We start from the raw sequence: 14,033 nt of genomic DNA, 5'->3' as shown, positions 1-14,033 counted from the left end.
CCAAAAACAAGCTGTTATTTGACTTTCTTTTTATTACTCTGTCCTCTCCTCTGTGCTAACACTGGCCATTCAAGCTGCTAAAACTATGACAAATCTGCTCAGTTGAATTGAAGTTCACTTAGTTCAGGTTTCACTTTATCCGACTAGCATTTTGCTTTGTCACGCAGTCACACACAGCCGCAATGTCCTAAGTGAAATACAAAGTACAGTTTCATTTCTGTTCACACCAAGCTCTGAGTCACATGCAGGGCAGAGTGAACATGGACCAAAGTGAACTGTCTGCATGTGCAAACTTTTTTTTGAAGCCATGCTAGTGGCATGGCTAGAGGGATGGAAATGTCTGTTTGTTAGTCCACCACTACGGTCCAAACTTAAATACCTCAACAATTATTGGATGCATTGCCATGAACATTTGTACAGACTTGCATGGTCCCCATTGGAGGAATCCTACTTGGATGATCCTCTGACTTTTGTCTAGTGCCACCATGAGGTTGACATTTGTGGTTTACTGTGAAATGCTTAACAACCATTGGATGGACTGCCATGGATTTTTTACAAACATTCATGCCTCCTTCATAGTGAATCTTTTGACCTTGGTGATCCCTAGACTCTTACTGTAGTTGCACCATAACATATTTTCTGATTAAAATATCTTGAGATCTATGAGAGGGATTGTTAGAAACTTTACTCCCCTGACCTTTCGTGGAGCGCCATCAGGTCAAACTTTAAATTTATCTTACTATTTTACAGTGGTGTAGTGGTGAGCAATGTCACCTCACAGCTTGAGGGTACCTGGTTCAGACCCAGGGTTGGGGGTTCGAACCAAGGGTGGGGGAGCCCTTCTGTGCGGAGTTTGCATGTTCTCCCCTTGTCAGCGTGGATTTTCTGCGGGTACTCCGGCTTCCTCCCACAACCCAAAGACAAGCAAGTTAGGTTTATTGGTAACTCTAAATTGGCCGTACGTGTGAATGTGAGCGTGAATGGTCGTCTGCCTCTATGTGTCAGCCCTGTGATAGTCTGGCGACCGGCGAGCTGTTTATCAGATACTGTCTCCACCATCAGAAATACATTTTTGCATCCTACCAAGTTAGACATGTTCTATCACAGAAGTTATCACATTTCATGCAAATAACAGAAACCAGTAGGTGCGCCCGTAGGCCGAGGGACTGAAATGTGCTCCATGTCAGCACAAGTACATTAGTAATAATATTAGAGTATCATCAGGGAATGTTTGATGCCAAGTAGCACTCATTTACCCCAATCATTTTCCTGCTGAAAAAACTCTTTCCAAAATAAAAGCTATCTCTTTAATCATTTGACTGCTATAAATCTGTATCTTAAGGATCATAAATAGAAAAGTGCATATTTTTAAGAATCATTCAAGTGTAACACTCAGATGTTTTAAAATCCAGTGGTTATTAGCTACACTACTCATGAGTTCTTTTATCATGGAGGCCATAAAAAGAGCTCATAAGCTTATCATTTTTTTTTTTACATTGACCTACTGTGAGTTTTAATTATTTTTATTTGTACATATTATCTTAAGAGCATGACAGAATTTGAAAAATGTAGTATGGTTTCTTTCAATATAAAAATATACCTGACAAAAACATTATTCTAATACTGTCATGTTGTAATTTTAACAGTATTGTTTTTATTTTTTTTATTTGTATTACAGCTTTCCCTTGTTTAAACCACAGTAATCCAATAAATTCTACCAAGAAAAATTTTTATGTCATGATATTACAGCTTATCACTGTCAATTTCACGGATATTTTTCATGGGAAAGCACCGACACGCACCGGAAAGAGCTAACTAATCAGGCTGTTACATTGGACACCTACCGTCCATGACACTGTTTACCGTACATTACCTACATACCCTACATTTGAATAAATGCTGCTATTTGAATTTACAGTGAAGGCTTCATTTGCATCCACATGATGTTACAGTAACAGCTCTGTTAAGCTCTATGTGCCGCATGCAATGAACTTTTAGTACAAAGGAAGTCGTGCTTTTCCCACCTCTAATCCCTTTTTTTCCCTTTGTGTTTTGCTGTGCTTATTAGATGTAAACCAGCTAACCAATACTGTCCTGCCACATGCACTGTGGTAAAGAGTCGTGCCATTCAATATCACGGCGATATTATGCGGTTTTCTTTCCCTCTGCTTGCACTGATTGTTTTAACATAAGGTTCTTGTCAGTTTAGTGCCGCGCTGCGACAGTAAAGTCCAACTAGTTCTAAAATTAGTCTCCATTTCGGCATTTATTGCTCATTGTTTGAGTTAACAAGAAACAAAATTATACTTGAAAATCTGGTTTATATTGTGGTTCCGAATAAAATGATTTGTACTTTAGTAGAGGAGCTTGTAAAACCACAAATGGCCATATTAAGATGAAAGGAAGATTGCTGAAACAGACACGTCAAACGCAGTGAAAGAAGTAAAAATGCACAGAAATAGCTCTCGAGTGAAGCCCCATTAGCACTTCTATGGTAAGGAGTTGCACCATACTTACAATGGCTACATGCATAGGCTCTGAATACTCCTTAAACTACCTATCAAGGTTATGGCAGCGACTGAGATACCTCAAGATGGACTACTTGTGTTTCTTCTGATGCCAGTGGAGCATGTTGAGAGTACAGATAATGTTAAGGAAATATATATATACTCAGTAGGAACATCATGCAGGCACAGCATTGCAGCATTTCAACTTTTGACTTGATGAAGATCCATGAAAGATCGAAACATCTCCATAAAACTTGTGGCATGGAGTACATGTGCAGCCGTTGCTGTTCCTTCATGTATGCTGGATTTTGAAAGCTTTGCACCTACATGATGTGTGTATAATTTTTCTCCCTCAACCTATGTTGCCTTAACAATAAAGAGAGATAAGATTTGTTTTTTTGGAAATCAACTTAAATACCTCTGCGGCCCATCCACCGCCCCACAAACTCTCACAACTTGTAGTCTCAGATTTCAGAGCCTCCAGCCAGCACATGAACGCACCGCACAGCACACTTTGCTTTCAAGTGCATCATTAACAAGCATTTTTTCCAGTTACATAAAGGTCTGAAGGCAACACGATGTGATACTGTGACACATTAATAATGTCATTATGTATACACTGCCTGTCAGGACTGTATCTGATGGTTAAGCAATTTTCAAGCTCAACAATGTGACTTATCACACCAGAGTTCCCTGCACATTCATTTATTTGTGGCGGCCGGCTACGATTAAAACACCTGCCGCCACGTTTTGATTTTCTAGTTTTGGAACTGGACCGTTAATAAGTTATGCTATTTCATATTTGGTTATTAATTCCCCCACACTCTTGGAGCTCAGAGTGTGTGGGCACAGATGGATCAGCAGAGCGTCAGTGAAAGTGAAACTTAACGTTTTGTGGCGCGGGGTTTAAAAGTTTGCTTTCTTTCACAAACAGCTGCCTCTCTTATCCATCAATCTGATCTGATCAGCTCTGATCGGATTGACTGAATATTTATCCACCCGTTGCATTCACGGACCCGCAAAAACCCTGTGCATGTAGAGAGGGGACACAGACTGAAACACAAGGACACAGGGGCAAGAAAATAACAGAACAAAGCAAATGAAAACTAAGCAAGCAAACTAAAGGATTAAGTGTCCCTTTATGTTTTAGAAAATACTCATACTCGAGCAAAAGACCCCATTTAAAACCGATACATGTTTTTTATAGGTATATGTGTTTTGGGATGCCTGAGGATATCTTTCAACTGCAATCCTCATTTCCTCAAGGGCCACGTTTAGGGTTAGAATTTTGGTTAGGATTAGTCTCATGTTAGGGTTAAAGTTTAACCAAATGAGGGGACAAGTTGAGATTGGGTTTGCGTGTGTGGTTTAAACTCTAAGGAGCAAGTTTCACCCTCAGGCAGTCTGAACATCTGTCAGCTCAAATATCAAAGGTGGCCACTAGCCTGACACATCAGTCCACACAGGTGTCACCTATAGGCATCTTTTTCTATAAGGGGAACATGAAGATGGCCGCTCTTGAATATTTGAGCTGTGATTATACAACAGGTGGTTGCAGACGAGCCATGTGGGACACAGTAAAGCATTACAGACTGTTATCAAAGAGGGGATCCACACTCTCTGCCTCTGTGGTATTACAACTGTGAAGGAATCATCAGTGTGAGATAAGAAGGAAACACAAGAGTCATTTAAGAACAAGCTGGGTTTCCCCTCTTTTTCATGGAAGTGATGTAAGAGAAGTGGAAGACAGTAAAAATAGTTGGTCAAAACAGAATAAATCCACATCTCAGCCAATTATGCAATGGTCTTTTATTTTGCAGATTTGGAAAGCATTGCAGATTAACAGGACATCAATCAGACTTAGTAAATCTCAGCTGAAACTGACAAATCTTAAATAAATCTGACTTGACTTCTGTCATAGTTTCATAGTTATAAGTACAAAATGGTAATCGCCTTACTGGCATAAAGGCCCAGATCTAAATCTGATATAATCCAGTAGCACTTTGGATAGACTGACTCAGCTAACTTGTTTAGACATCCATCTGACAGACAGACTTATCAACAGGAGCACAAGTAGCCAAAGCACATTTACTAAAGTACTGTGTTACAGTTAAATTTTTCTTCACTTTATTAGTTTTCCTGTTTTATGTTGATTTACACTTCTATATACCTCCACTGCATTTCAATGGGAAAAAAAAACACTTTTTGTTGCATTACATTTATCTGACATCTGTAGTCACAAGTTACTTTTCAGATTAAGAATGTATAACAGTGTATTTGCGACTTTTACACTGCCTGCTCAAGACAGGAATATCGCACCGTTATACTGCCTCACTGTTCTGTCTACAAGGTATGACCGCGGAGAGGGGGAAAGACTTGTCTCGCCTCTGAGCCAGGAATGGAGGTAGTAAAAGCCCCGAAACAAGGTGTGTGTAAAACATAAAGCTGCAAAGATGTGACCATAGATGGAACAGGTTCGTTTGATTACGAATTATGTTGGCGACCCACTGTGAGAGACTTAAGAAGCAGCTGCTAGCAGTTAGAAGCTAACTCAAAGAAGAAGTATGCCGGCCGTAAATGTCCACAAATCGGGAAAACTGTGAAATTCAGGAGCTCCTTGCCCTTCCGAGCAGGGGATGAGATCAGCCGCCATATAACAGAAGGTAAATGATTGTAATCGACATGTTATGCCCTTGTTGTTGTCTCGAAAGTGCTCCCAACGCATATGTCACATGAGAGGCCTATGCTCTTGTATTGCAAGTCATGCCCGTCACGCCTTTTTTGACTGGGGGATGCTGGGATGTAGTAAATTACAACACACTGGAGTGGAATGATGGCACTGTTGTGTGGCTCTGTGTAAAAATGCAAAGGAGGCATAATGAAGGGACTCTAGCTCCCATATAGCATGATCTCTGTGTAAAAGGGCCATTGTAAACATTTGGGGCTCAGCCCACATCTAGGGGGGGTCCAGGGTTATGCTCCCCTAGGGAGATTTTTTCCTGTTAACTGCAGATATAGTATGTTCTATTTCACAATAACAGACTTACTTAAAATCTATACCGCATTTGAGAAAAACACGATACTTGCCAAGGAAAAACCTCATCTTGTAGAGTCTGTATTTTGTATCTGTTCTCCAGCTGTTCATCATTCTGAAACCATGACACAACAAATATTTAGGATGACTAATTTTCACTCCTGCCACCTACAGAAGCAAAACGTGTACATTTGCCGTCATATAACATATACCTTCAACAAATTTAAGGAAGGTATGAAATAATAGATACTGCTCAATCGATCTTTCTATCACTAAATTGTAAACTACATAAATATATGTAAATATATGTAGATTTAGATGATAGATACCAAATCTATAGAGGCATATACGTAAACGACTGACAGGCTGGTACGGTAATTAATCCCAGTTGTCACTATCAGTCATCAGCTGTATCAGGAGGTCACTGAGTCTACCTCTTAGAAGAAGTCCACACTGGGAGGGGGGGTCAGGGATACGATGTAAAGACAGAGGAGAAAACTGAGGGACATAAAGATCCAGACAGTGAATGTGAGGGAGATAAAGAAAATCGTTGAGACAGAGAGGCAGATTACCATGTCAGATCAGAGAGAAAGAGGAGGGCTGAACTGTCATATGACTGAACTGCTGGGAAGGCCCAGCCTCACCTTGAAAGCCACATGATCTCTTATCTGCTGTGTCTCAGGGAATTGTGGGACAAAGACAACATGGGACACGTTTGTTTCTGTGCTAGGATTTTAGTTAAGATTTAAACTTGTTTACATCACGGTTAAGTGTTTAGGTTACAGGTTAAAGGAATGAATTCCCTTAATGAATGCCCTGTCATGTGTAAGTGTGTTTCTGCACAGAGCTGCTCTGCACTGTGCTGTTTCTGTTTCCACAGAGCACTGAGTGCCGTCTAATCCAAATCCTTACGGTGTGTTTTGCTCTAACTAGCCATAAGAATGTGCAGTGTATAAACACTCAGCTAAATGTGTAAACCATCCCGGAGCAGGCAGGCCTGTGAAAGTGCGACCATATAGAATGGAGGGAACAGCTTGACCCACACAGAAGAGTGAAAGAAGTACGAAAAGAAATCCAAACTTTCTTCCTAAACACAAGCTGAATATCTTTAGCCTCTCTCATCCTTTTGGAATGAAGCCTCACAGACGTGCAGTTTACTCACAGAACATCATCATGTTTAGCTTTTAAGTTCACATTTAAAGGCCTTCAGTGCCCAGAATTTTTGTAAATGTTACTCATGTTCACTATCCTGCTGGAAGAAAGGCCATACGATACAAACCCTTAAGGTGCTTGACCCCAGTAGTCTTGCAAACACCACATTTGACACAAATCTATTCAAAAAGTACTTGAGCTCCACTTGACTTTAATTACAAAACCCTTCAGTGTCTTGAAAGGCAGAAACAACCTGCAATAAATGTTTGGAGTTGCGGAGTGATGGGCGGAAATGGGTGGACCGCAGGGATGTAAAAAAGTGACTGTTGGTGGGTTTTTTTTGAAGGTGTCATAGGTTTAACTGTACAAAACATCTGTGGCAGTTTGTGGTAATTTCATAATCCCAGTGTTTTATTCACTCTCAACCACCAAGGTTTTCCCCAGCCAGTGTTTCTATTTAAAATGCTTTGCAGAAACATCTGATCCAGAGCTCATGACCAGATGATTTGGACTTGTCAGACTAGATTTTCTCAACCCAGTACGGCTGTTACATGCCTAGAAGATAAAAGTGCCTAATAATCAATGTGGATCTGGATCAATCCATCAGATGATCCTAGGGTCACGGGAGTGTGGTTATAGAATTCTGCTAAATGTTCACAATTTCCTTCATTTTCTGTCTTAGTCAAGTGCAGTTTTGCTTGCTGTAATTATTCATGTTCATACCGTACTGGCCATTAAGATATCTTTTTCCAGTGTGCTTCTAAAGTAAGTGGTGGGGGACAACAATCACAGCTCTCTTTGAGTGCATTGTAAAGTTTATCTGAAGTTAATGTGAGGTTTCAGAAGCCTAAGTTATACAAACCAGGTAATTATCTTCCAAAGTTACTGTCATGTCAGAACTCCCTCGCTCTGTTGCCATCCCTTACTCCAGCTCAGCACTAAAACACTATCTGGTGTAAAGGGGGAGAAAATTCTGTACCAAAGAGACTATTTTTGTGAGATATCCACTTCATTTGATTCTCTCAGACTGCTAAAACATTAGCTTGGTGAAACCATCCTGATCTCACGAGCTCATTCTATTCCACTCCGCAGATCAGTCTGGCCATGGAATCATAAACGCACATTCTGGCATCAGTTTTGGCTTACCGGGCCAATCACAACCATTTATTACTTTGGGGCGGGTTATTTGAAATCACGTCATCAGAATAGGAGGGACAAGGAGCAGAGTGAGTTTGTACACCTTTTACTAACATATTTTTTTGGCAAAGACGGCAACACTCTTTCCCAGACATCATCACAGCTCATCTCCGCTGCACTTGCTTGCTGGTCCGTTTAAAGTGGTGTTGTGCTAGCCTACGTCACACGTTTCATTTACTCTGATTGGTTTTCCGTCTTTCTAATTGCGTGAAGGGGCACTTTGAGTGACAGCCGTTGATACCGCCCCTCTGGAATAGAGGAAATGTACATGACGTACAATGTACAATGTACATCATGTACATACATAAAGACAAACAGATAGGCAGACAGGCAGACAAACTGACGGATAAACAGAGAAACAAAATCCATTGATGTATTATTAAATTAGACAGGGATAGAATGGTGCAGGGATGATGTTTTTTTGTAGGCCAACATTGAAGTAAGCATCACATTGGTTCCCTCGTCAAAAAGCCTATGGGATTTTTCCATTGGATTTTAGATTAGTGCAAAAAATAAGCTCAAACGTTTATGATACTTTCATGTTTTGTTCAGCAAGATAATCTTAAAAAAAAAAACTTTTAGGAGTAAATGCAATCACTAGAAGTAACATGACAACATTAAGCTATAAATAAACTAGACTATGGTCACATGACTTCAACATCACCACCATAACAACGAAGCCATAAAGCCACGTTCAGCGTGATGACATTCTGTAGTCTCATTTAGTAACTTGTTAGCAACGGGCTTTTGTAAGACACATAAGAGCTTTAAAATTTACGCATAGGATATTTAAACACATATTTTATGTCGTAAAACAAAACGTTGAAGTCTCTTCAGCTTGTGTGAACCACAGACCTTATTTCAGGCATCTCACCAAAAGACCATTCAAAAAAAAAAAAAACACTGACTTTAAGACGGGGGGAACAGTGAGTGCTAAAATGCTAACTCAGCTCTGGGTTTTAGGACTTCTTTCTTCACCACTCTATTGATATACTATATATATGGAGAAAAGTAAAGAAAGAAAAATAAAGGGAGTTGAGATTGTAGTTCACTGGCCAATTGAGAGCTTTGAGAACGTGGGCTCAGTGTCATAAAAATTAGCTGTTTGGTTTTTGTTGAATGCTGTGATTTGTTCCGTTGACGGGTCCATGTCATTGGTCCGACATCCCATTGGTCCAACATCCTATTAGTCCGACGGTCCGCGGTGCTGAACGGCTCCCGGTGGGCGTATTTCTACCTTGATGGTGCGCCGCGACCAGCTCTGGGTCAGCTGGGAAAGGCTTGAGGAGAAGCAGGCTCACGGCTTATGTGTTTGTCACTTTCTTTTTCATTTTAACCCACACCATGATCTTTTCCTAACCCTAACCAAGTGGTTTTTGTGCCTAAAGCTAACCAGACCTTAACCACAGGGCATCATGATGATTTCGGAACAACGGGACTTCGGAACAATGGGTTTAATATGGTCGGAACAATGGGCTGTCGGACCAATGGGCTGTCGAACCAATGGGCAGTTCCCCCGTTGACAGAACAGCACCTGACTCAGAATGATGTCAGCCGAATCAGATTTGGCTGTTCAGTATGAATATTTAATGTTTAATTTTTTACCATATACATTTTTTTAACGTGCTTAGCAGGATGTTTAATGTGATGGAGGTATTTGCATGATAGAGTCAACTAGCTAACTGTGCTAACAATGGATCAGAAATGTGTAACATTTTTTGCCGACACAAGATGTCAAACAAAAGCCAGAAAACGTGTCGTATTTAGTCGCTGTGAGCTGTAAATTCACAACTTCTAAGCAGAAGAGCGAAGAGCACTCACTCTGCAGCAAAATCTGGGGACCAAAATGCCCCCTGAAAAAAAACAAAAAAAAAAACATATGTTGCTTCTTCGTTGCTTAACATTAGGGTTCTGTGGGAAAGTCCAAAAACAACAGTCCAAAAAAAAAAAGGTTAACATGCGAATTAATTGCACGAGAAAAAGATAAATTAAAAACACCTTCAATAAGTAAAGGTCTTTAGTTTGTGGTCATCTGATTAAACGCAACTTTATTTAGTAATATGCACCATGTCAGCACAATATAAACAAAAGTAATGCATGTATTGTCATAAATAAAAAACAAATACTCAGCCACTCAAATGCTTTTGTTATGCTGACATGGTTTTTTGTTGTTGTTTTTTTTAATTGGTCCAGCAGGTTCAGATTCCAACTCATTCTGCAGCACACTTTTCAAACATTAACCATCTTCTCCTGGCCAAACTGTCAAGTGTAAATTGAATTACACGTAATGATACAGCATGAGGAGAGGTGAAGAGATGTAAAACATCACATGTTGAGTGAACAGATTTCTGAAACAGGGAGGTTCAAAGACACTACAAATTCCAGTCAGCACCTCTGAAGGTGTCATGAACCCAAATTAATGAAAGACCACAGTTTCCTCATAAAGTGTTCTTCATACGCGCCAGGCTTGTAATTTTAGGTGCAAGGACACTTGGCCTGTGTGTGGCAATTTTTTGGGGAATCAAGACCATAAGTTAAAAAAAAACAAAAAAAAAAACAGCGTGATTTTGATTTCACCTAAACAGACAAACTAAATAGACCATTTCTAAACGCATCAATGTCTTTTTAATAAACTCTGTAACACTTCTAGAGAAGGAAGTTTTAACATCTTCTGGACGCCGTCTGATGAGTTATATAAGTATATATGGTGACTTCTATTTACAAAACATCTATAAGCATGTATGTGTGATAAAGACATATGGTTTCTACCTTTTTTTTCCTGTTCGAGTTTTTCCTTATCCACTGTGAGGGTCCAAGGACAGAGGGATGTCGTTTGCTGTATTGTGATTTGTGATATTGGGCTGTTTAACTAAAATTGAATTGAATAAACACTGTATGTAGTTTACATATTTTGTCATATATATATATATATATATATACACACACATATACATATATATATATATATATATATGTATATATATATACATATATATATATGTATATATATATATATATATATATTAAACAGGACAAAGAAAAAGGAAACATAACCTCACACACTGTAAGAAGAAACAATTTGTTTTAACTTAAAAAAGTTAGTGCCCGGGCTGCCTTAAAGTTTTAAGTTGACTGGATTTGAGAAGAGAAGTTGAGGTAATTTTGCAATGATTCAACATGTCTTTTTAAATTCATTCAACTCAAAGATTTAAGGCACACACTTTTTTTTTTTTTTTTTTTACGTTAAAACAAGTTGTTTCTTTTTACAATGCATCGTTCTATCTGTTTGTTTCTTTAAACCTCTGGGAAAGTGTATTTTCCCACAGTCCCCTCATGACAGGTCCGCATTTTTACACCACCAAGCTTCCACACAATCACAGTCAGTTTCAACACCAAAAACCGTAGTGTTCAATCGCCAGACAGAGTGAACATTAACCAGATTCCTTATTTGTTTCCCAGGATACAGTGTGTATCATTTAATACATATTTTAGTCTCTGACTTGTCTCTGACTTTTGGCAATTCTCACAGCTTCAGTAGTTACTTGTTTGTCTTTTCCGCACACATTTCCCCTTTTGTCTGGGAATTTAAACCAGCAACCATAGTTCTAAACTGCTTTGTAAACCTTGAGGCTAAGATTGATGTTATTTATTTCTGTCATCTGGTGTTGCCTGACAAGTCCAGCAACATGAGTAAAATAAATTTGGGCAACAAATGAAACAGGTATGAGAGAGAAAGAGCAAAGCAGATAGAGGCGGGGAGAGTTGGATGCACACAAAGGCATGAAAAGGTTGGAATGCCGTGCCGAAAGGGACTACAGAAACTCTCCATAGTAACATTATCAGTTTATTGAACCACCTGGGAGCTGTTTTGGCCCCTTTTGACGCTTATCTGCTTTATGTTCTTCCCACGAGCCCGGCCCCTAATCTGTTCACACCCCTCGCTCCTAATTTTCCTCTTCTCTCCCTCAGTAAAACACAAAATGAACTCTGACAAACCGAGTCCTTGCAGCTGCACTGCACTGAGAGCTCTAACATGCACGCAACAGCCCACAGCTGTAGTAGAAAGCTTTTCTCAGAGTGCCTGGGAGGCCATTTTTGACTCAAGTGCCCATAAAGGGAGTTGCAGAATGGAACCCTCCTCTCTCGTCTCCTTCCTTGCGTCCTAATTTCCTTGTGCTGCATGTCAGGAGGGGCTCTGCGTCAAATCCACCGCTGCAACAGCTGCTCCAGCGGCTTCTGCGCGCATGCACATGCTCCAACTCACGCACACGCACACACATAAGCGGACTCCCACAGCAGCAGGAAAGCATCCACCAAAGGCTCAAGACGCCCACTGATGCGCGCCATTACGCAAAGCTGCAAAGACCACATGTCATGTCAGACAGCCAACTGCACCGCAGCACTTTTAAGGCCATTACGCAGAATTGACTATGTGTTATGTTATCAGACTGAACACACACGGGCACGCACGCACGCAGCATGAGTATTTTGGGTTACTGGGCTATTTGGCTCTAATCCCATTACCAGCTCCAAACATTCAAATTCTGGTGTCTGGCGTGGACACTTACCCCTGCGCGTTTTGGGGAGATATAACGAGTTTCCACACATGCACTCAGCTTAATGCAAAACACACATTAACCCAAAGACCCCACAGAAAATTTCAGCCCCATAAAGTGAGGATTTTTCACATCTTATTTGGCATAACCTTAAAAGTTTGCCCAAGCGGATAAGTATTTAACTTGAGCCTACATTACCGTGACACTCACTTATCCCAAACCATGATAATGTACTTAATTACATTTGTCCAAAAAGACAGCATAGGACTGCAAGAGAGGTTGAATAGGACCACTGCGCGCACAGGGGCCGTTCACTCTCTCCACCTCAAGCGCATGCAGGCTATAGCTTACATGCATACACAAACAAATGTGCACGCATGCACACGGGGCAAGGAGAAGGGAGGGAAAGAAGGCCGATTCAATGCATAGTCCGCCTTTGTATTCGGAGTCAACTGTGACATATCAGCTTTCACTCCCACTAACAGCGAGCCGAGGCTCAATTAGCCCATCGGTAATCCAAAGATACAAGCTGAACCACATCTGAACCGTACCCGTGCGCATTGAGCCAGTTCCGCTCCCTCCAACGCGCCGCACACGCCTTTGAAAAGCGCAAGGCTCCCGGGTGCATGTGAAAACAACAGGAGTCTCTAATGTTTGTGTGCGTAAACGAGCTTGGGAGAGACCCAACCCTTTTGTCTACCTGTGCACAGAGGGAGAGAGACGGGTAGGAGAAGTGAGTTTGTCCGCGCTGGTTTGCCTTGAGGCAGCGCACGGCGCGTTGCGTCTCACATTCTACTTGTGTTTTACCTGACAAAGCTCAAGCTTAGAGGAAGAAATAAGTCCCTGAACACGTCATGCAACTCCTCGGTTGTACGAAAAGTGTACATTTAATTTGGATCACTTAATTCAGACGCGTCTGTGGTGCCAAATTTAGTTATTTCCAAAACTTTTGAAAGCGGTTTATGCAAGTTGTAACTCCAGCAGCTCCATAGATGTTCATCGCACAATTCGATGCATTTAAAGTACAACTTTGTGAGTCCCTGTCATCTTTTAAAGTCAATTGAACATACTGAACACTTTGGGTCAGTCACTGTCACTCCACTTGTGTCAGATTCGTCAAGAACCTCAGAGTTCTTAAGCGACAAAAATGCTTCACGAAGTACCAAATAAAAATGAATAGAACAGTTCCTACCGTAATAAAGGTAACCATAGCATCGGCGGGTTAGTATCCAACAGAGTCGACATGAAGGTGATTAATTTTTTGACAGAATCCTTTGGCGAAAACTTCCCACTTTGTGAGGGCTGCCGCCTGTCTGTGCGCCACACTGGTTCTGTGTGGAGAGGATCAGGGTGTGCGTAATGCGCTATCCCTCTGTCTCTCTCTCTTTCTAACACACACACGCACACACACACACACCCTCTCTCTCTCTCTCTCTCTCTCTCTCTCTCTCTCTCTCTCTCTCTCTCTCTGGACAACATAATCTACGCCGCTCTTTCTGTAACAGGACAGATGGCTCTTGGCGCATGTTGCTGCAGACCTGCATGCATGCTGCCACTGTCTGTCAGCGGAGCGAGCCTGCTGACATG

At 40.9% G+C, this 14,033-nt stretch overlaps 1 protein-coding gene across 2 annotated transcripts in view; it reads right to left on the bottom strand.

Annotated features, from left to right (window-relative positions):
• ntf3 (neurotrophin 3) overlaps window positions 1-13,800 on the bottom strand; it is a 50,503-nt gene extending 36,703 nt beyond the window's left edge. Inside the window, exon 1 of one of the 2 annotated variants that reach the window (XM_050036629.1) lies at window positions 13,639-13,800. In XM_050036629.1, coding sequence (XP_049892586.1) covers window positions 13,639-13,656 — 18 coding nt within the window. In that variant the 5' untranslated portion in view covers window positions 13,657-13,800. The remainder of the gene's footprint in view (window positions 1-13,638) is intronic. The other variant, XM_050036631.1, reaches the window with a different exon arrangement.
• Between the last annotated feature and the right edge of the window lie 233 nt (window positions 13,801-14,033).

Source organism: Epinephelus moara, chromosome 23 (genome assembly GCF_006386435.1).
Source record: "Epinephelus moara isolate mb chromosome 23, YSFRI_EMoa_1.0, whole genome shotgun sequence".
Lineage (NCBI taxonomy): Eukaryota > Metazoa > Chordata > Actinopteri > Perciformes > Serranidae > Epinephelus > Epinephelus moara.
This window is presented reverse-complemented; position numbering and strand designations above follow the sequence as displayed.